We start from the raw sequence: 23,250 nt of genomic DNA, 5'->3' as shown, positions 1-23,250 counted from the left end.
CATAGGAGTGTTTGGAAAAAGTGATCATTTCTTCCTAGAGTTTCTGAAAAAGAGAAGAAAGTCAAATAATATTCTGACATGTACCCCAGATTTGAAAGTCAATTTGAGGGTTCAGAAGGAAGATAGAATTGATCCTATAGGCTAAAATTCCATTGGATAACACAACTCAGAAATGAAAGTTTTTTATCAGTCAATAGGGTGATTTGGCAAGAGCATTGTAACTTCAAGCAATAAGGAGGTAATCATCCTATTATATATAGTCTGTATTAGCCAGACCTCATGTGATATATTGTGTTGAGTTTGGAAAGTTACATTAATTGACTAGAAGACTGTTCAGAGAGGGGCAGACAGGAAGGTGAAAGATGTTGAATTCGTAACATGTATGGGTCAGTTAAAATTTGTAGATTTCGGGGTCTTTTTACTTTTTTTTTCCTAATTATATGTAAAAACAATTTAGAACATTGTTTTTAAAAAAAAATGAGTCTCAGATTCCCTCTCCCTCCAATTTGATATAGGTTGTATTTGTATAGTCATGCAAAACATTTTCACATTAGCCATGTTAAAAAAAGAAGAGACCTCTTAAAAATAAAAAGTATGTTTCAGTCTGCATTCAGACTCCCCATCAGTTCTTTCTCTAGAGAGTAGATATCATTCTTCATCATAAGTCCTTTGAAATTTTCTCAGATAATTATATTGCTGAGACAGCTTAGTCATTCATAGTTGATCATGGTATAATATTGTTAGTTTATACAATGTTCTCCTGGTTCTTCTCACTTCACTTTGCATTCGTTTTCATATAAGTCTTTCCAAAACTATCCTGCTTAAAGCACTCTAGTACAGTCATATCTCACAGTTTGTTCAAGCATTCTGCAATTTATGGACATCTCCTCCATTTCCAATTCTTTGCCACCTCATGAATTGCTATAAATCATGTAGAGTTAAAGGTATACTGAGGCTCAAAGTTTTGAGCACAATAAATTTTTAGTAAAGCACAAATTTATCAATAAATAGGGTCTCTGCTTCCTTAGCAAAGCTAAGATCCTGAATGAGGGAAATAGCTCTATTTTGTAGTTTTGGAGAGTACACAGAACTGAGGACAACATGATTGATTTGAAATTGGGAATGGGAGGCACTCAACAGTTCCTCCTGTGACTTAAGAAATGTTCAGTATTTGAGTCTTCCTGCAAAAGTGCACCAAACTATTTTTGATTATAAACCAGATATCCTTGAAAGATAACCATAGAGTATAAAAGATAATAGATCAGATTCTGATGTTCACCGACATCCCTCAAAAATAGATTTCCTTGAAGCAAGAATAGAACGGTGATTAGCAAGAGAACTGAATTACTAAACTTAACTCATTACAGGCCAAGTTCAGAGGTAAAGAACCATGACTTAGGGAGAAATAGAACAAAATCAAATGATTGTGAATAGATTCAGCTTTTTTTGTTGTGGTTTGTTTTTTTTTTGTTGGTTTTTAGATTTCCCAAGGCTGTGAGGTTAAGTGACTTGCCCAAGGCCACACAGCTAGGTAATTATTAAGTGTCTGAGGTCAGATTTGAACCCAGGTACTCCTGACTGCAAGGCCGATGCTCTATCCACTGGGCCACCTAGCCGCCCCAGATTCAGTTTTTAAAAGAAATGGAATCCATATGATCATTTCACAACTTGAGTCGTTCCCCAATTTTTGGATATACTCTGTTTCCAATTCTTGACTACCAGGGCTGCTATATAAGAACTGCTAAAACTGTTTTTTGTACATAGAAGTCCAACTTTTTCTTTGATTTGTTTGGGGTACAGATCTGCTAGTGGTATTGCTGCTTGCTTCAAAGGGCATGCATTGTTTTATATCCATTTGGGTTCAGTTTCTAGTTGTTCTACAGTTCACAACTTCACCAGCAATGTATTAGTATCTCAATTTTTCTACTTCCCCTCCAACATCTGTAATTTTCCTTTTTTGTTATATTAGCTTGTCTGAGAGGTGTGAGGTGTACTCAAGAGTTGTTTTAATTTGCATTTCTTTAATGTGGAGTTTAAAATTGCCCCAACCTACAGTAAAAGAAACATGAGGCAGAGCCAGTGTCACTTTATTAAAGGAGTCCATGGGTCCTTTTAACAAAGTGGACCTCAGATCGTCCTCCTGATCTGAGATACCCTTCATCTAGGACCTTATTTTTATAAGGTTTGATATGCAAATATGCAGAAGAGGCATGATAGAATACAGAATCTCATTGGTTTTAATAGACCTTGTTCTTGAGAACCAGAAATTAAGATGGTCACTTGCTCTGCTCATATTGGCCAAGAGAGGTACTAAAGTAAGTTGTAGGACTTTCCAAAGAACCACTTATACAGGGTTTGGACATAACTGGTAAACAGGTAATATTATGTTAAAATTTGAGGTCTGCTTTAAATGACCCACTCTAAAGCCTGTTTTATTTAATTAACCTTATATAATTTATGTGAAATATTAAACTGATTGATGCTGATTTAATTAGATTAGAGATGCAAATGAATCATTTCTCATACCAGTCAATAGTGATGTAGAGCATTTTTTGATCTAAATAGCTTTGAATAATTCCAAAAAATTGCCGGTTTACATTCTCTGACCATTTATCAATTGGGGAATGACTTATAACCTTATAAATTTGACTCACTTGTTTATTTGACAAATGAGACTTTTATCAAAGGAAGTTTGCTATCTTTTTTTTCCAATTTTCTTTCCTTCTAATCTTGGTGATATTGGTCTTGTTTGTGGAAAACCTTTTTAATTTAATTTAATGTACTCGACATTATCCATTTGACAGCTTATATTGTTCTCTACCTCTTTTGATCATAAATTTTTCCCTTCTCCATACATCTGAGTTGGTAAGGTATTCCGTGTTCTCCTAATTTGTTTACCTCACTCTATGTCAAAATTATGTGCCTATTTTGATTTTATCTTATAAGTATACAGTCTGAAATGTTGGTCTGTACCTAGTTTCTGCCAAACTGTTTTCCACTTTCCCTAACAATATTTGTCATATCATGAGTTCTTGTTCCCAAAATTTGGATCTTTGCATTTTTCAAATATTAGATTACTATGGTAATTTACCACTGTGTACTAATCTATTCTACTGCTCTACCACTCTATATCTTAGCCAGTTCAAACTGTTTTGATGATTGTCTCTGTGTGGTGTAGTTTGAAAACCAATAGATAGGCCACCTTCCACATTTTTTTCTTTTCTTTTTTGGTTTTTACAAAGTAGTGGGGTTAAGTGACTTGCCCCAGATCACATAGCTAGGTAAGTGTCTGTGGTCAAATTTGAATTCAGGTCCTCCCGACTCCAGGGAGGATGCTCTGTCCACTGCACTACCTAGCTGCCCCCTTCCACAATTTTTTTCATTAAATTCCTTGATGTTCTTGGCCTTTAGCCTTCCAGATGAATTTTTTTCCTTGCTCTATAAAATAATTTTTTGATACTTTGGTTTGACACTGAATGAGTTAATTCAGATAGACTTCATTTGTATTATATTGACTTAATCTAATAATTTTCCATTTGTTTAGATCTGACTTCATTTGTGTGAAAAGTGTATTGTAATTGCATTATACAGTTCCTGGGTCTTTCTTGGCAGTAAATTTCTAAGTATTTTATGTTTGCAGTTATTTCATTTTATTTTTTCCAATTACATGTAAAGATTTACACTGGTTTGTTTTGTAAGATTTTGAATTTCACAATTTTCTGCCTCCTTTTTCCTCTCCTTCCCCATGACAGCAAGTAAGCTGATATAAGTTATGTATATATAATCCTGTTTTTTCTCTGGGTGTAGAAGACTTTTTTCCATCACCAATTTTTTTAATTGTCTTTGTACAACCTATATAAGATTGTTTACTATCATGGGGAGGAAGGAGGGAAGGGAGTATGGTAGAAAAGTGTGAGACTAGTAGCTTGCAAAAAGATGAATATTGAAGACTACCTTTGCATGTAATTGGAAAAAAATAAATAAAATTTAAAAAATAATTCTGTTTGCTCATGAAACTACTGAGGAGCCAAGTCTGTCTTAGTTGATCTTTACACAGTGTTGCTGTTAATGATGTTCTGATTCTGCTCATCTGACTCAGCATTAGTTCATTTAAGTCTTTCCAAGTTCTTCTGAAATCTACTACTCTTTTAGAACAATAGTATTTTATCACATTCATTATACCACGGTTTGTTTAGCCATTCCCTAACTGCTGAGCAAACCTTCAATTTCCAGTTCTTGCTACTATAAAATGAGCTGCTATAAATATTTTTTTTGTCATGTGAGTCTTTTCTCTTTTTATGATCTCTTTGATATGTGGGCCTAGTACTGATTGCTGGGTTAAAGGGTATGCACAGTTTTGGGGCATATTTCTAAATTATCAGCAGGTATTTTGTAGTGGTTTGCCATTTCCTTTTCCAATTCCTTTTAAAGATGAGGAAACTGAGACACAGTTTTGGGGGGCTTTTTGGCTTTTGCAAGGCAGTGGGGTTAAGTGAGTTACCCAAGATCTCACAGTTAGGTACTTATTAAGTGTCTTAGGCTACATTTGAACTCAGGTCCTCCTGACTCCAAGACTGGTGTGCTATACACTGTGCCACCTAGCTGCCCTCTATCTGCAGTTATTTTAAATGGATTTCTCTTTCTGTCTCTCACTGTTGGACTTTGCTAATAATGTATAAAAATACTGGTGATTTGTGTGGGTTTATTTTTTGTCCTGCAACTTTGCTGAAGTTAATTATTTCAGTTAGTTTTTTTAAGTTGATTTTCTAGGATTCTTCAAATATACCCCTCATAACATCTGCAAAATGTGATAGTTTCATTTCCTTATTGCCTTATTTCTTCAATTTCTTTTTCTTGTCTTATTGCTATAGCCAGCATTTTAGTACAGTATTGAATAATAGTGGTGATAATCCTTGCTTCACCCTTGCTCTAATTAAAATTACTAAGATTTCTTAGCTGGTCCAAGGATTGGGAGGTTTTAGATTGTAGAAGGAATGACTTCAGGAAACAAAATAGCAGGCTTCAGATATTTATAGGAATATCACATGGAGGAAGAGTTTGAATTTTTTTTCTCTTTGACACTAGAATGCATAACCAGGAATGTTCTGTTGGAAATGAGTGAAAATTGCAGAGGTAAATTTAGAATTAGTATTAGGAAAAGTGGGATTGAAATGTAGGTTCTTCATTAGAGATCTTGTAAGTAAAGTTTGGATAAAGACTTGTGGGGTTCCATTATTTTCTCCCCTTCTTTAAACAAGTAATTCATTAATCAAATGAAACCATGTTGGCCATGTCCAAAACATATTTCGTTCTGCATTTTTTTTGGCATAATAAATACATACATATATTTGTTTGACTTTTCCCTAATTTGCGAACACCTTCTTGGTATCCAGATTATACTATTGTGCAAATGCTACTATAGATATTTTTGTACTTATGAATCTTTTGTGGGGATTTTTTTTAGGTATGACTGTGGCCTCCTTTTCATCTTCCCCCCCCCACCTCTGAAGTACTATGATTTACTCTGTAGTTTGTATTTTGTCTATTAGGATAATAAGAAAACACAGAATTCCTTAACCAAAATTATATTGAGTTGTCATTAAAGTTTGGGGGGGGGTGGCACTTCCTAATGACCTAAAAGCAAGTATTTGGAACATTGTTTACCTCTTTCTCTGTTCCCATCTCATAAGGGTGTTTGAAGAGATCTCTCCTCATGACTTTCTCTCAGGTTGAATATTGAAACATTGAAATTGAGTCTCTCTTGATTTAATTGTAGAGATATTAAACTGTTTTTTTAATCCTTTCAGTTTATTTTTGTTCTGTCTTTGTAGACTGCTATTAAAGTAATTATAGTTCTACCATGCTCTCTCTCTAAGCTGTTCTGAGATTCATGCATTTTGCATGTTTAAAGTAAAAATTTTAATGTCCTTTAAATGCAGAAGATAGGAAAAGTAAGAAAAACTAGAATTTAAAGTCTCTTTATCTTGAGTAATATTAGTATATTAATGTTAATTACTTAGTTTTCTTTGTGTTAAATGGGGCTTGAAAACAAAGGTTTTGAAAAGTCCCTCAAATAGTGGGAAATGTTCCATTGAGAATGTTTACAAATTTTAAGTCCAAATTGTGTGAGACAAAAATCCACTTTAAAAAAATAGACTCCTGAGCAAAAGAAAAAGTTTATTTTGGCTTTTCTCGAGAAAAGGACACGTTCCAAGTCTCACAAAGGTAGTGAAGATCAAGGAGCTGCTGCATCTAAGGTACAGTTGAGCAAGATTATATGGCCTAATGCAATCCCCCCTCCCTAGCTCCCTCTTGTCCAATTAATTTATATCAATGTATCTTTTTTACTTATTAAGTAATACATCTCATCCTTTGAAGATTAGGGAAATCTGGTCACTTAACCAAATACAACTTCTGTTGTTCTGAAGAATTTTGTAGGGTCAAATAATTGCTTAAGTTAAAGTTGATCAAAATCAGGTACTTAGGAAAACTTACTTTTAGTTCAGACAGAAAAAGCAATCCCTTGACTTCATCTTTCAGTTTATTTAACTGGTGTTAAGAAGTAAAAAAAAATAAAATAAACATTGTCACTTATGAAGGAAAAAGCTGATTTTTTTTCCATGAAGACAACATTTTATTAAAAATCAATTTGGTAACTCTGTGTGTGTGTGTGTGTGTGTGTGTGTGTGTGTGTGTGTGTGTGTGTGTGTGTTACTGGGAATAAAAAAGTGGATATAAAATTTTGATCTGTTTTCCTGTTTAATATCACTTGGGGAATCTAGATTGGGAAGTATTAATACTAAGATCTGATTAACTTTTTTTTTTAAGGAAAAAATCACCCACCTTGATGTGAGAATAGCTGACAATAGGTAACCAAAGCAGTGAAGTTCATTTTAATTTCTGAATGAGATCATAAGAAAAAGCAAATTAGAAATTAGTGCAGTAGTCCCTAGCCTAGTGAATGAGAATAGACTTCTTTGAATATAAAAATATTTTTTTTATTTCAGTAGTCACAGTTTTAATTTTTTTTTTTGTATTATGCCCCTTAGAGGCTAAATAAATTTTAAAATATCTTTTGGGGGCAGAAGCATCATTTTAGTTGGAATTTATTTTGGAACATTCTCTATGGCCAAATCTTTACATAATTGACATATAGTTACAAGATTCATAAAGGTATTGCTATTTTTTAGCTTGACTATTATTGAATGGTGATTCTATATATAGCTTGATATGTCAAATTTTAATACTGCTCAGAAAATAGCTGCTAAAATAGAGACATTTTGTAGTTTTTATCAAGAAATTAATTTCAAATATAGGGAAATGCACAGAATAAATTTCTTGAAGGAACAGGTTTTTTTTTAATGATTAGGAAAACCTGCTATTGAATAAAACAGATGATTTTTTCCCTATTGAATAAAACAGGCAATCTATGTTCCAGGTGCCTTGAATAAAACCTCTAACCTCTGTTACTAATTAATTGTACTTTAAATTCTTCCTTACAGAAACAGGAAGGTGGTGGATTATTCACAGTTTCAAGAATCTGATGATGCAGGTAAGATTGTGTACCCTTTAAAAAAATATATACACTAACATTTAATATAACTTAAATGCTTTTTTTAAAATCTCCAATGGAGGGAAATGTTTTCTATATAATATTCAGATATTATAATAATAAGCACTTACATAGGCACTGTATGATTTGCAAGGCATTTTACATCTCATTTTTATCTTCACTGCAACCCTATAAACTAGATGCTGTTTCCATTTTACAGAGAAGGAAACTGAAGCAGATAGAAATTAAGTGACTAACCTGGGGATCACACAGCTGCTGAGGGTTTGCAGCCAGATTTAGACTCAATTATGCTTGACTTGAGACTTAGCACTTTGTCTACTGCACCACCTAGCTTATAACTTTGTGATATGGACATATTGAAAAAATAGAATTTTTTAAAAAAAATTTATTTTAAAGAAAAGCTATTTTTAGGATTTTATATGTATGTTAAATTTCATGAATTTTCTTCAAGTTTACTTTCTTGGTAAATAAGCATCGAGGTGATGTTTAGAGCATGGGCCTGGAGTCAGGAAGACCTGAGTTTAAATCTGACCTTATGACCCTGGGCTAGTCACTTAGTTGCTTTTTGGCTCCGTTTCCTCATCTGTCAAATGGGGAGGATAATAGCACCTACGGTCAGGGTTATTGTAAGGATCAAATGAGTCAAGTTCTTGGTGCAGTGCCATTTTAGCAATAATAAGCCATTCAGACTTCAGGGATGGTTTTCTCTAACAAACTTCTTTATCTGAATGTCCCCCAAACTCTGGTTTTGTTAAAGCTTCTTTTTAGAGAAATAAGACATCTCTTGATATGATAAAGATTTTTGTCTCAGTATCCAGAGGGCTTTTAGTCCTCTGAAATTGTAGGTATGAATCATTTACCTGAGATGATAGAATGTGTTGAGGTCTGTCATTTTTTTAAATGTATAATTATTTCAACATAATTTACTTTATAATCTATGTATTTTATTTTATGCATTTAAAATTTTAATCTTTAGGCCTCTAGGCTTCTCCATATTACCTTGAGGATTCATGACACACAATAAAGTTACAACCCCTTGGCTTAGGGGGAAACTCATCCCACCCATTAATCCTATTATTGCAAAGGAGCATCTTTTATAAGAATGTAGTGCAGCAAATTTTTATCCTAGGAAGCAAAACAATAATTTCATTTTTAACCATTTAGATGAAGATTATGGAAGAGATTCAGCTCCTCCAGCTAAGAAAATCCGATCATCACCTCGAGAAGCTAAAAACAAGAGGCGGTCTGGGAAAAATTCACAGGAAGATAGGTAGGAAGTATACATTTCTCTTGTTTTTGTTATCTGATATACCTTTTCCATTTTTTCCTCATTGAATCCTCCCTTGTAACAAAGGGACACAAGCAAAATAGTCTCTTTCTAAGAGGAGAAAAGTGCATTTTATACTTGTGCTCCAGAGACTTGGTCATTGCAATTATTTGGAATTTACAGGTTCCTTAATGTTGTTTTAATTTGAAATTACTGTCCATGTTCTTCTGGTTTTACTTTGGTGCTTTATTGGTTTGGTTTCTCATGTTCCTCTGAAATTCCTCACATTTGTCATTTTTTAAATATTTTTTGCCACTATTTGTTATTTTTTCCAGCTTTTTGCTGTTTTGAAAAATACTGCCGAAGATTGTTGTGTTATATATGGGATTTTATTCTCTGACTTTTTTTAGAGAATACATATATATACCCCCAGTATTTGGTGTTTTTGATAGAGGAAAAATTCTTTTTTTTTTTTTTCAATTATGCCATTTATATGGATGGATTCTGTAGAATTTTTACTACTTGATCTTGTTTCTCACACATTTCACAATTCCAGTCTGGGGGCGGCTAGGTGGTGAAGTAGATAAAGCACATCAGGAGTACCTGGGTTCAAATGAGGTCTCAGACACTTAATAAACCTAGCTGTGTGGCCTTGGGCAAGCCACTTAACCCCATTTGCCTTGCAAAAACCTAAAAAAAAAACAAAATTCCAGTCTGTAATAGAACAGGATCAGGAGTGAAAGGAATTAAGTTGGAGTAGAGATTGATCAGAGGATCTTAAACAATTTGTATCTATAAGATTATAATATTAGGCCCTAATTTCTATTACTGAAATTCATTTTTTTGAAGCAGTATTTTTTTTTAATTCAATGGGAATTAAATGCTTTTTAAAATTCTCTGTGTAGAAGTAGTAAAAAAAAAAAGGCATTAAGTTTAGTTAAGTTCCATGTGGGGAAAAATATGGATTGAGCTAAGTATAACTTTATTTTGCTACTTGTTTACATAATGTGTTTTACCTCTGTTTTGCTTTTTTGCATTAGTTATTGATAGTATTCTTTTATTGATCAGTTTCTACATTCTACAGTTTCTACATATTGATGTTTCATTCTACATCACAAATTGTGTCAGCTTCAAGACTGGATCTCATAAGAGTTTTGAGTTATATAAACAGCTTCTTTGCAAATCATGATTTGTTATGGGGAACTCTTTATTACTGGATCCTAGTAGTAACTTAATATCATTTAACTTTGAACTCCAGTATTCACTGTTAATTGGGGTTATTAAAGTCAGACCCATTTCCAGAATAAGAGATGTATAAATAAATATTTTCATAATTTTTACTTGATTAAAGTCTTAACTTTTGCTCATTTGAAGACTTAGAATGGGGGAGGGGGACCCCAGGTAACCTGATATGGTGGGAATAAGAATCCTATGTGACAGAAGGTGTCTTATGATTAGGGACAGGTATGAGGGAAGGAGAATTTAAATGGGACATTAATACTATATTATCTTTAGTTATCCTTATCTGTGTAAGAATATTTAAAGTTAGTTTTTATGGGAAGAAAATAAAAGGGAAATCACCAAATCTTATAGTTGGAAGATATCTCAGAATCTATCCAACCTGGAGCATATTATCTTCTGCCTCTAGACCAGACTGCATTTAGCCCAACCTTGATAAATATCTGTTCTCTTATTTATCATTCGTTCTCCCAAGAGTTAGCTTCATATAGGTATCCTCTTCTCATGCAGCATGATGTTTGCAATTGACCCCAAATTTTATTTTCCTGCCTTTGTAGATTTTTATTGGAAAGAGTGCCAAATTTGGATTCAGGAGAAACCTGGATTCAAGTCCTGTCAGTGTTACTCATTAGTTGTATAATCATAGGCAAAGTGACAACCTCTCTGACCCTCGGTTTCTTTATCTTTAAAATGAGGGTAGTAACACTTAACAGAATAATTGTGAGAAGTTAGTTATAATTTACAGTGTAAATGCCTTGCTAACTATATATAAAACCATAAATAATTGTCAGTTGCTAGTAATGGCCTATCTTATTAATTTTCTTCTGCTTCAATGATCCCTCTGTTGCCCTGTGGTAATTGAAGGAATTATTACTAAATTGAATGTATATTACATTTATTTCTTCAAACTTATTGAAATTGATTTTCCTTTATGCATTCTCCACTTATAAATCAGTTCTAATTAGCCCTTCCCAATAAGATTTCCAGGCTTTGCCTTGAGTCTTTAAACAGGATTGTAAGAGAACTGAGGATAACTATAAGGGGTCTATTAACTGGAATAGAAATTTGGAATTTCTTGCATTTCAGTAGTCTTTATTAACAAATAATAATTAACAAGTATAATAATTTCAAAATAAATTCAGTTTTCAGACTGTCAAATTTCCTTGAAATGGAACTCTTAAAAAAAAAATCTGATCATTTTGTTAGTTACCATAGGTTTAATGGGATGATTTGAGTATGATTAGGGAAAGCAATAGTCCTTTTATTTTCAAAAATTATTTAGTATTAAGAACTACCTTTAATAAAGTATCAGTCAAAGGAATTATATGCATGAATATATTTCTCTGGTTTTTCCCAAACATAAAATTACAAAACCAGAAGATTTCTCAGGGGTTGCTCAGTCTTATTCTTTCATCAGCAGATACAGAAAGGTATGAACTGCTTTGCCAAAAATCATATAATTGACAGTTAGTTAAAGAGCCATGATTAGATCACAGGTTGCTGAATTAAGATTAGAAGGCATCTAAAGATTTGTATTCTCTGGAGGCTGAATCAAATTTGTAGAGTAAGAGGAAGTGCCAAGAGTCTAGCCCACCTTGATACATGTAACAACAGGTTCTGATTAGGAAGGCCAGGAAGGAGTCTGAGTGAATCATTTTTTCATCTCAGGGCAGATTTGCAGAGCTACAGAAGGTAGAGGGTCGTGGGAATGGAGTTTGTCCAGGAGCAGGAACACGTTGCTGTATAACCCAGCACTTAGGGACTGAGAGGGCCAAGACGAGACAGGAAGCACTGTCACAAAAAGTGGTCCTGAGTGGTCCCTGAACTTTTACTGAGTGTCAGATCAGGTATCATCTGGCAGCTCTTATCTCTACCCAGTAGCAGGTCATAAACCCAGGATATAGAGGAGCATTTGTGAGCAGTGTCCCAGCTGTATTCTGAGCAAGGGAAAAGTTCAAATGTTAGTTAATGTGATTCTGATCCTAGAAGTAAAGCTTAGAGTCCCCAACTAAAGGGAAGCTGGCAGTTCAGATGCTCTGATTCTGCAGAACCTTCTAGTAGGCTAATTAGTGTCTAAGCCCATCATCAGTCAACTAAAATTCTATTCCCAACTAGGAACAAGTTAACAGATCCAGACCTGAGTCAAGAACCTACAAGACTCAAATCTGGAATATAGGGAATAGGTCTCTCCCTCAAACCAGAATTGTTAAAACAGCAGGACATATGAGAACAGAAGCTCAGACTAATCACCTACCTCCACCCCATCCCCCCCAAGAGTGAGTAGGTCCAGCCCTGAAATAAAATATACAAAGTCAAGAAATAGATCAGAAGAATGAGCAAGAACCTCATAAAGAGTTATTATGGTAACAAGGAAGCACAAGATAGAAGAGAATGATGCAGAAAAAAATTGCAAGCAAATTCTCAGAAAAATGCAGCTTACACACAAATCCAACAAGAATTCCCAGAAGAATGGGGCCGCTAGGTGGTGCAGTGGATAAAGCACTGGCCCTGCAGTCAGGAGTACTTGGGTGCAAATCCGACCTCAGACACTTAATAATTACCTATGTGGCCTTGGGCAAGCCACTGAACCCCATTTGCCTTGAAAAATCTAAAAAAGATCAAATATAGCTTGAATACTCCATTATGAGGCTAAGAAAATACTAATCTCTCCTTTTTAAAAGGTCCATTTTGCTTCTAAGGACTCCCTTAATCTCTTATTTTCCCTTCCCTTCAATTTCATCCCTCCCACTTCCTCATTGGGTTGGTTTGATGTATTTCTGTACTCAAATGTGTGTGTGTATATATGTATTCTTTTCTCCTTTAACCAGTTCAGATGAGTGTGGTCTAAGTGTCATCTGTGTCTGAGTGTCTGAGGCTGATTTAAACTCAGGTTCTCCTAACTCCGGGGCCAATGCTCTTATCCACTGGGCCACCTAGCCACTCCTATATCTGATCTTAAAGATCACTTAACCCAATCCCTTCAACCCTCATTTTACTCAATGGGAAATTGAAGCCCAGAGAGCTTGTGACTTTCCCAAAGGTCACACAAAGTATCAAGAATAAAACCAAATTCAGTTTCTTTGTATTATACCATGTACTCCTCTGAGGAGTTTATATTTAAAATACCTCTCTTTTTTATTACTTATTCTCTCATTTTAGGTTGACTTTTCCATGGTCAGACTATTATTTTACAGTAGCATTTAGGTTGTATAGCTTATTGTGTTCCTTAAAAAATATTCTAAGGTATTTTGGGGAGTAAATGAGCATAGTCAGGGAAGAGAGGCGTTAGGGTCTGCTGCCAGTAAATTAAGCTATCAAGTGTTGATTATTTGTTTTACTAGAAGGACTTTCCCCTCCCCTCTACCCCCAAATAGATATACATAAAAGACATATTTGAAAATATATTAGTTTAACAAGTCCCTATTATTACATTTCACTATAAAATCATTATCCATTATGAACATTTACACTTAGATTATGCTTATATACCTGTACCTATGCCTAAAGAGGTATTTACCTTTTGAAGGAACCATTTCTTCTTTTGGTGTTTGGAAATGGTGTTGTTCATGATGGCTTTGAAAGGATATATACTTAACCAAGTAAATGACCTGCTAAAAATACTGGGAGCAAGAGGAATCTGTTGTCCTCATTGTGTAATAATTTAGTCATCCAGGATGAGACAAAAACTTATAATTTTTTCCTTCTGAATTTAATAGACATAAAATATTAGTTTGCAAAGAACAAAAAATGAGAACTGTTTAAGAAACTTGTAGAGAGCTCTTCTTTTAAATATGTATTAAATATACTAGGTCAGCTAGGGACAGAGGCCTGGAATCAGGAAGACTCATCTTTCTGAATTCAAATGTGACCCCAAACACTTACAGCTTGGTGACCCTAGACAACTCATGTAATTCAGTTTGCCTTAGTTTCCTAATCTATAAAATGAGCTAGAAATGGAAATGCCAAACCATTCTAGATCTTTGCCATGAAAGTCTCAAATGGACTAATGAAGAATCTAACATAACTGAAAAACAACTGAACAATAACAATTAAATATACTTCAAGGGATACCCTACAGCCTTGCTTTTTTTATTGTCTTGCTCACATCTAACTGTTCTTATCTGTCTGTTTGGTGGGGGGGGGGGGGTTGAAGAAGCATTTGGGGTGAAGGGACTTGCCCAGGGTTGCAGCTGGTGTCTGAGGTCAGATTTGTACTTGAGTCCTCCTGACTGACTACAGAACCAGTATTGTTGTGCTACCTAGCTGACCCTACTCATGGATTTTTTAAATTTTATTGATGTCCTTTTTTGATAGCACTGTCACTCCATCTCACAATCTCCAACCCTTCTCTGATAAAAAGGTGGGGGGCATGCTTCATCATCATCAGTTCTTCTGAAAACTCTTTTAAAGAGTGCAGTCTGAACCATATTAAATTTGAACCATATTAAATTTAATCTGAAAATATGTAACAAAATAAGTAAAAATACAGTAGAATTTAATATAACATTGATGGGGGTTTCTAAATTAATGTGTAACTCACAGGGATTGTTAACGTAAGATTTGGTAGCCCTTGTTTCTATTTAGGATTGACACCACTGTTCTACATTTGTGATTTTGTCACTGCATTGTCTTTTAAAGTTATTTTCCTTTACATTATTGTGGTCATTATATAAATTGTTCTGCTGGACCACTTGATTCTTTATCAGTTTATTCTTTACAAATTGAGAAATGTAGGGGATCTGAGAAGTCATCTAGTTCAACTTCTCGTTTTGCACACGAAGAACCTGTAAAGATTATGTGACTTACTCAGGATCACAGTGTTTGAGGTGGAATTTGAATTTTAAATCCAATACTTTCTCTTTACATTGGGCTCCCTATTGATTCATACAAGTCTTCCCAGATTTCTCATCCTTTTCATTATTTCTTACAGAACAATAATATTCTGTTAAATTAATATACCAAAATGTTTATCCATTCTCAATTAATGGACTTAATTTCTAGTTCTGTTTCTGACAAAAATGGTAGTCCCAAGATTTTGTTCATGTCAGATTCCAGACATTGTTTAGATCATTCCAAGCCTTTGCTTATTAACATGACTTTTTTTTACCTGCAGTGAGGACTCTGAAGAAAAAGATGTGAAGACCAAGAAGGATGATTCACACTCACCAGGTATTTATGTAATTAGAAATGTTAGTTTTCCCTCCTCCACTTATCCATTTCCATGAAGAATTCCAAGAGGATACCTTTAATATTTTCATCAGAATTTTACTTCAAGTATTCTGTTATTTATTTAGTTTGTATTCTTCTTGATCTAATAGACTTTTTTTTGTATGAACAGCCTTTTATTATAAGGAATATGAAGATTTCTCATATTTTACCAGAATTAATTAACGAATTTTATTCCAGCAAGGAATTTAGCCATATTTTCTTACCTGCTCTTTCAGTGCTGGACTTTCTTTCAAATGAGGTTACTAATTTTATCACATGAACAAGGGTTTAATGACTTCAGACCTATCGGGTACTTTCACTTTTAAAAAATTACTTTTCTTTTTATTTTTATTCAGGTATAATACTCAAACTTCTGAATGCAAAAGAAATGAATTAACTTTGGTTCTACCTAGTGGTTTCTGTCCCTGTGACACCATAACTATTGGGAGAACTACCTCCCAGCTGAACCAGAACCAAATTTTTAATTCTTTATATTTTAAGTGCCCAAAGGATACACAATATCATCTATTAAAATTAGTCATGGTTTCCATCTTCATAGGATAAATTTTGTGTAACTGGTATCAGAATCCTCCATTTTCAGTGTCTTATTTGTCTTGGTAAGAATATTTGAATATTTAAAGGTGATAATCTCAGAGCTAATTATAATGGCAAGACTTGACAAATGCTCCCAAAAGAGACCCTTCAAAGGGGAAAAAAGTCTCACTAGAAAATAGCCACGTTTCCAAATCCAGAGAAAAGGTTGCAGGTGATCACCAATGATACCTGACTCTCTGTCCTAGGGCCAGTTGCCAGCATTTTGTTCTGATTCAGTCAGCACTACCTATCTTTGGATGATTTTTAAATAAGTGTGTTGTCAGGGCAGCTAGATGGCACAGTGGATAGAGCACTGGCCCTGGAGTCAGGAGTACCCGAGTTCAAATCCGGCTTCAGACACTTAATAATTACCTAGCTGTGTGGCCTTGGGCAAGTCACTTAACCCCATTGCCTTGGGAAAAAAAATAGTAAGAAGTGTGTTGTCGGTGGATAGGACCAGTTATATATTTTTTAATAAGTACAGCTGTTTATTACCTGATTTTTGATAATGTGGAAAGTTTAAAAGTTTTCCATATATATATGTGTGTGTGTTTGTGTGTGTGTATATGTGTGTGTATGGGTTGTATAATGTTAGTATTTAAAAACCACATTCTTCACATTCTTTTTTTTTTCTTCCAAGGCAAATGGGGTTAAGTGGCTTGCCCAAGGCCACACAGCCAGGTGATTAAGAGTCTGGGGCTGGATTTGAACTCGGGTACTCCTGACTCCAGGGCCGGTGCTCTATCCACTGCACCCACCTAGCTGCCCAAAAAGCCACATTCTTTATACTGTTTTAAATATTTTATAGTATTTTAAGTATAGTATTTATAGTATTTTAAGATCTGCTAGCAAATCAAAAATAACTCTATAACCATTATAAATATCAAACATTACTTGATATGTGAGGATACTCCCAACATATTTCTTGGTAGAAGTGAAAGTCTCTCTTGTGTTACAGATTGTCCATTTTTTTCAGACCTTGATTTATTGTGCTATTTTTTTTCTTCTACTTTTTTTGTGTCTTTTAAAATACTATTTGTTATGAAATAGCTCCTATATAGCAGGAATACTTGAGATAACTACAATAATTTTTTAAAGGCATCAAAAAATTGTCAAACTTGAAATAATCACATTGATGTATATCATATTCAACGATTCTTAAAGCACTTTACATTTTAACACCAATTGTAAGAACTTAGATGCTTTATAGTACTTTTATAAATGTTCTGTCTTTAAATTTTCACAATTCTGGGATACAGAAAAGTATGAGTGGTTGGTTATGACTTCTCAAGAGTCAAGAGAGTAAAAAACAGGTAGGAATTGAAATTGGATCTTCTAACTCCAATTCAAATTGCTTCTTAGAAGGAGGTCTTTGAAAAATATATTATCTGTGATTTTTCTACTATTCTCATAAACATCTTTTTTCTAATCTGAATTTCCCAGACCTTTAAAATTGCCTATTATGTTTTAAAGGGAAGACAAATGAGAGCTAGAGTTTTCCATTTTGGAACTTCAGTTTCTTTAGGTCTACCCTTTTAATGATGTTTGAAATAGAAATGTCAAACTCTGCAAAAGTACTATGTAAACTAGATTTAATTGTAATTGGGAACTATTTAACAATAATAATACAGTTCAGCATAGAAAATGTTAATATGTTGTTTTTTAGGTCAGTATTTGGCTAGCAGGGATCCCATTGTTATTTAAGTTTGATAGTACTGGTCTATAAATGGGCACTTCACAATATTTTACCTGAAGTAGTACTATTTAAACACATTATTTTTGGAATTGTAGATCGTTTGTGATAATACTTAGTGATGATTTTCAGATTTGACCTTTTTATTTGGTTAAGCTAAATGAATTAAATTTTGCACATATACATAAGTACTGGTGGTATTCTTGTGTAACCAAACAAATCTAACCATACCTTTTTATCCAGCTATCCATTGTTGCTTATTTTATTTTTAAATACCATCTTGTCTAAGAATATATTTCCAGGGCGGCTAGGTGGCCTAGTGGATAAAGCACCGGCCCTGGAGTCAGGAGTACCCGAGTTCAAATCCAGCCCCAGACTCTTAAATCACCTGGCTGTGTGGCCTTGGGCAAGCCACTTAACCCCATTTGCCTTGCAAAAACTAAAAAAAAATGTTTCCATCCTCAGCTACTGGAATCAAAGCAATTTGTATCAATTGTATTGTTATGACTTTAATTTTGCAGAGGACAGTGAAGATGAAAAGGAAGATCACAAAAATGTTCGCCAACAGCGTCAGGCAGCATCCAAAGCAGCTTCCAAACAGAGAGAGATGCTCATGGAAGATGTGGGCAGTGAAGAAGAACAAGAAGAAGAAGAAGAGGCACCATTCCAGGAGAGTAAGTGAAAGTGACTGGAGTGTCAGTTGTGTGACCTTGATCACTATCTCCTCAGAGATGGCATGCCCACATACCAAATCCTCAGTCACCAAGTGGAGGTTGAGAGATATTTGGTGGCTTCCATTAGGACAATCTAGACATACTTGAAATCTCTTTAGAGATTATACTTAAGTCTTTAGTCACATGATTAGGCCTGGATCACAGATATGTATGTCTTCTCTTGAAAATGATCTTAGATTAGCAATTAGATATAAGAATATGTTGGTGGTTTATGGGTTTTGAGACACCCCCCCCTTTTAGTAGGGTATTAATAATAGCATATAGATATTTCTTAAATCTCTAGTTTGGATAATTCTGATATATTTCATTTTGCCATGTATTCTGTAGTTAACTAATAAAAGCAATTTCTACTTATGTGAGGTTTTAGAAATCTCTGCCTCTTGTTGATCTCTTCAAACAAGTCAGTTATACCAATCCCATGTGAGGTTTATGTTATTACCATTTTACAGATAGGGCCAATGATCCCAACCAACAAGTCAGAGTTGCAACTGGAAGTAGCATCTAAAAGTATTTTGACTCCCAAATCCCATGCTCCATTCTATTAGAACTATGCTTCCCTTTGTTTCACTTATATATAAATTGTTTATAAATTAAGCCAGGAATTGTAATTTTTCCTTTCCCTCAGAAGATTCTGGCAGTGATGAAGACTTCCTAATGGAAGATGATGATGATAGTGATTATGGAAGTTCAAAAAAGAAAAACAAAAAGATTGTGAAGAAATCCAAGCCTGAAAGGAAAGAAAAGAAAATGCCCAAACCTAGGCTAAAGGCTACAGGTGAGCTCAGTCTTGGGGAAGCTAAGGTGCTCTTTTTTTAAAAAAAAAATCATCATTTGGGACTTGATACAGGACTGGCTAATCTAAAAGGAATTCAAGATATTCCAAAGGACTTTAACATCTATAGGAAGACAAAGATGAATTGTGACTATTATAAAAATGAGGTTTGACTAAATGAGTGTCTGGTTCAGGAAAGACTATATCATAGGAATAATGACTGCAATCTTTCCAGGAATCTGGCATTTACATTTATTTTGTGGTACTCGTGGGATATAAACAAGAATCAGTAATAAAAATTATTTGAGGCTAAGGCCATATGACTACTTTTTCTTTGGCCCTTGAGGTTTCTGCCACACACCTATACTCATACACCCAGGTAAGAGTAGGCGTTCCCTTCATTCAAAGAATCACAGCAGTGCTAATTCTCTTTGTATTTGCAGTTTTATCATGCTATTGTTTAATCATTGTTTTTTTAGCTTCTAAAATAAAGGTTTTTTAGTTCATTCAGCAAGTCACTGAACAATACCCAATCAGTTCTGCCATAACAATACTTGCATTCCCAAAAAAGTTCCACACTATGCAAAATTGTGGGGTAAATGGGTCAGTAGTATTGCTCAAAAACTTCTTCAGTGACACATTAAAAAGACAGGTACATAAACAAAATCTTAGTTTCCATTCATGTTAAATGGTAAAGAAATACATAAATAACACACTAAATAGTGGCCATGTCCAAAGCCATAGGCTGTCTTATGCATGTCTGGCAATTTGAAATCATGGGCCAGAGACCTTGTTAAAAAGTATACTCCCAGCTCCTCCTTCATAAGGAGATAGATAGGAAACCTTGCACTTTAACCTGACAAAGACCACAGAAATTTGATGAGAAATGGGGGTCAGAGGGGTTGTATCTTGTGAGTTTTTGTAAAATGGAATAGTTTTCTATTGCAACAAATGTGCGGTCATTTATCATGACTTCTTTTGAGATTAAAAATTGATAGCCAGCTTTTCTCCCACCTTGATTTTTGGGATGATGTCCTCTTAGGAAATGGTGTGTAGAATTTTTTTATTTTTTCCATCATGAAATACTTTTTTTTGTCTTCTGTCCCTTCCTCAATCCTTTTTTTTTTTTCAGTGACACCAAGTCCAGTGAAAGGCAAAGGAAAAGTGGGCCGTCCCACAGCATCAAAGGCATCAAAGGAAAAGACTCCTTCCCCCAAAGAAGAGGATGAGGAGCCAGAAAGCCCCCCAGAAAAGAAAAAATCTGCCAGCCCTCCACCAGAAAAATCTGGGGATGAAGGGTCTGAAGATGAAGCCCAGTCTGGGGAAGATTAAAAGTGATGGTTTGGGGAGATCTTATTTAAAAAAAGGGGGGGGAAGAAAGAAAATCTACTTTAGGGTAGAACATGGTTTTGACTATGGCTTGACTCATGGGCTTTGAATGCTTCCTTACCCTGCCCCCCACTGGTGAGAGATAACAACATCTCCTTACCCCACTCCCCCTTTTTAAGAGAAAATTATGGTCATTTTTTAAAATTACTTTTGTCTTTTCCCTTTCCCAGTCTCCAATAAAAGCCATGACAAAGTATCCAACGAATTTACCATCTAACTTTAAAAAAAGAAAAATGAAAGGGTTACTACAGGTGAAGCAATAAGATTTGAGGCAAACACTATTGAAATTTTAACTTTACTAAAAGTTACCAAGATGAACAGGAGGAATCCAGAAGACAATATGAATTATAAATGAAAATGGTTGTTCCTTATTTACCTGAATTTTTTTTATCACCGTCAGCAAAGACAAAAATGTTTATATTTAATTTTTTTTAATCATGAATCTAAACTGTCATTGGCTAGACAGGAAGGTGATGAATATGAACACCACCTTAAATATCCCATCTCTAACCCCATTTGGGAACAACCAGGCCACATGACTTTTTGGTGTGGGGTTTTTGTTGTTATTATTTTGTTTTGTTCTGTTTCACTCCTGGTCATCTCAAAGAGAATAGGAACAAGTAAATCGTTTTGTTTTGTTTTTTTCTGCTAAGGTATTTAGGGAGTTAAATGATGCTCAACCTAAAAATCAGGGGAGCAGCAATGCATCAAAATCTAAGTGACTTTGTTTCAGATCTGAATATCCATGGTTTATGTTTTTAAAATAAAAATGTATCTATTCTTTTTCTTGGAATAAATTTTACCAAGGATCAAGAGGAATTTAGATTTTAACAGCAAGATTGCTGTTACCACACACACAGTGGGTTTCTTCTCAAACTGACAATGTTTAGGTCTTAAGCCAATAAAGAACCAGTTAATGTGAAACTAAATCACAGAGAGTTGGGTTTTTTCCTTTAAGAAGTGGAATTCTGTTATAGCATATCTATGCGCTCAGATCCCATGAGTCATGCTTTGGTTAATTCATATGGTAATTTGGGAACAGAATGTTTTCCTATCCCACCCTCTTGTTTCTCCCCAGAAATGTGGTATGTGCATCTGTGAACTTCCTGCTGCAATATGGGACACAGACCCCCACACACACACCTCACACCTATTCTAGGACATTGTTCATCTCCACCTACGATTCATCTTCATCCCATCCTGCCCCCGATGGGGGTTTCCTACCTATTGCTGCTCCTGACTTACTGGCCCTCTGTCTAGATATTGATCAAATAAAATTGTATGGGTTCATTAGAAGCAGGAGCAGGGACTGGGGAGGGGGGAGCGGAGAGGGGGACCCAATCCTGCATTCAGGAGACATGTTTGCAATTAATTGTGATCTTCCAGGCCTTCATTGAAAGCCCCTGGACCTTTCTGAGCTTTGTTCTTCAAGTCCTGAGGGAAATAAGGTATAGGGATTGTATTAGCAAATTTGAAATGAAAGAAAAAAATGAACCTCTTTTTTTTTCCCCCTGGGATTTTCTCCCAAGTACCTTGCTTGCTATTTTATCTTTTTTTGTTTTGACCTTTGTAAGAATTTTTTCTCTTTTGGTCAATACCTTGCAAGTGTTCTCAGAGCAAAGGCTTCACTCTTCAAAAGCTTTTAGGATTTGGTTTTAGCTGCTTCTGCTTGAAGTAGTATATGACCTCTTCGTGCATCTAGAAAAGAACATGGAGTTTCTAGTGCAGAACCAGATGTGTAGACCTTAATGCTTTGTAGGATGGTTAAATTCATAATGAGGGTGATTAATTTGCATTCATGGGTATCTGCAAGTTTCAGTTCATTTATTTACAATACACACTCCCTTCATTTTTTATATTATTTTTATTACTACAGCAAAAGATATCAGTGTTTCCTTTTCAGATCTCTATTTTTAGGGGTATACAACTTGGCTATATAATTTCATTCTGATCTTCAGTCCAGAAGTAGCCAATTACCTGTCTCTTAAACATATATTCTTGTTCCCTCCCCCCCTTCCATTAATGAAGTGAAGATGAAGTCCTGTATTCTCAGTATTTGTGGATTTTCTTAAATTTTATTTCTTTAAGCTGGGGGTTTGGGATGGGGGGTGGAGAATTTCCTAAATCAGAGCTTATGTCAAAACAATTTATGGTGTTGTAACCTGTTTGGTATTTTAAATATATTCTCCATAAACATCTCTGGTCATGGTATGACTGTCAGCCACTTGTTTGTTAGAATTATTTTTTTCTATTACATTATTTGTGTGCATTCAATTTGATTTTTTTTTTTGTTTGGGATTTCTTTTATAAAACAGTTAACTCTTAGACTGGAAAAGCTGAAAATGTTCTTCATGTACATTTCTGATAGACTGGAAAAAATCTAAAAATTATATGTTTTCATCATAGAAATGTTTGAGCTATCTTTTTAATTTATCAGACTTGATTTCTTACCTTAAATTCTCCACCCATTTAATGGAATAGTTACAATTCAAACTGGAAACCCAGGTGCTTAGTGTTGAGGTGTACTTGATACTGTGACCTTGGCTTAAGGAAGTATATGTAGTTGATCATAGTCATTAGTGTTTACTATATTGGTTGACTCTGTCCATCGTTATAAGGTGTGTGTGTGTGTGTGCACGCACATGCGTGTGTGTATACATATATACACGGACACATACATATATGTGTGTATATATAGGGTCCACTGTCTTTTTAATTTGCAGCACTTAAAAGTTGGATGGTTATTTAAACACAAAGGTATCATATCCTGAACACTATTCT

At 34.7% G+C, this 23,250-nt stretch overlaps 1 protein-coding gene across 3 annotated transcripts in view; it reads left to right on the top strand.

The window, feature by feature from the left end:
• The window catches only part of LOC141513043 (nuclear ubiquitous casein and cyclin-dependent kinase substrate 1), a 75,730-nt gene extending 53,063 nt beyond the window's left edge, over positions 1 to 22,667 (top strand). For 2 of the 3 annotated variants that reach the window (XM_074222499.1, XM_074222502.1), the window contains 6 exons: positions 7,503 to 7,552; positions 8,738 to 8,843; positions 15,193 to 15,248; positions 18,096 to 18,248; positions 18,934 to 19,083; positions 20,213 to 22,667. In XM_074222499.1, coding sequence (XP_074078600.1) covers positions 7,503 to 7,552; positions 8,738 to 8,843; positions 15,193 to 15,248; positions 18,096 to 18,248; positions 18,934 to 19,083; positions 20,213 to 20,412 — 715 coding nt within the window. In that variant the 3' untranslated portion in view covers positions 20,413 to 22,667. The remainder of the gene's footprint in view (positions 1 to 7,502; positions 7,553 to 8,737; positions 8,844 to 15,192; positions 15,249 to 18,095; positions 18,249 to 18,933; positions 19,084 to 20,212) is intronic. The other variant, XM_074222500.1, reaches the window with a different exon arrangement.
• The last annotated feature ends 583 nt before the right edge of the window (positions 22,668 to 23,250 follow it).

Source organism: Macrotis lagotis, chromosome 2 (genome assembly GCF_037893015.1).
Source record: "Macrotis lagotis isolate mMagLag1 chromosome 2, bilby.v1.9.chrom.fasta, whole genome shotgun sequence".
In the NCBI taxonomy this organism is placed as follows: domain Eukaryota; kingdom Metazoa; phylum Chordata; class Mammalia; order Peramelemorphia; family Peramelidae; genus Macrotis; species Macrotis lagotis.
The sequence above is the reverse complement of the archived record's forward strand: the minus strand, read 5'-3'. Positions and strand labels throughout refer to the sequence as shown.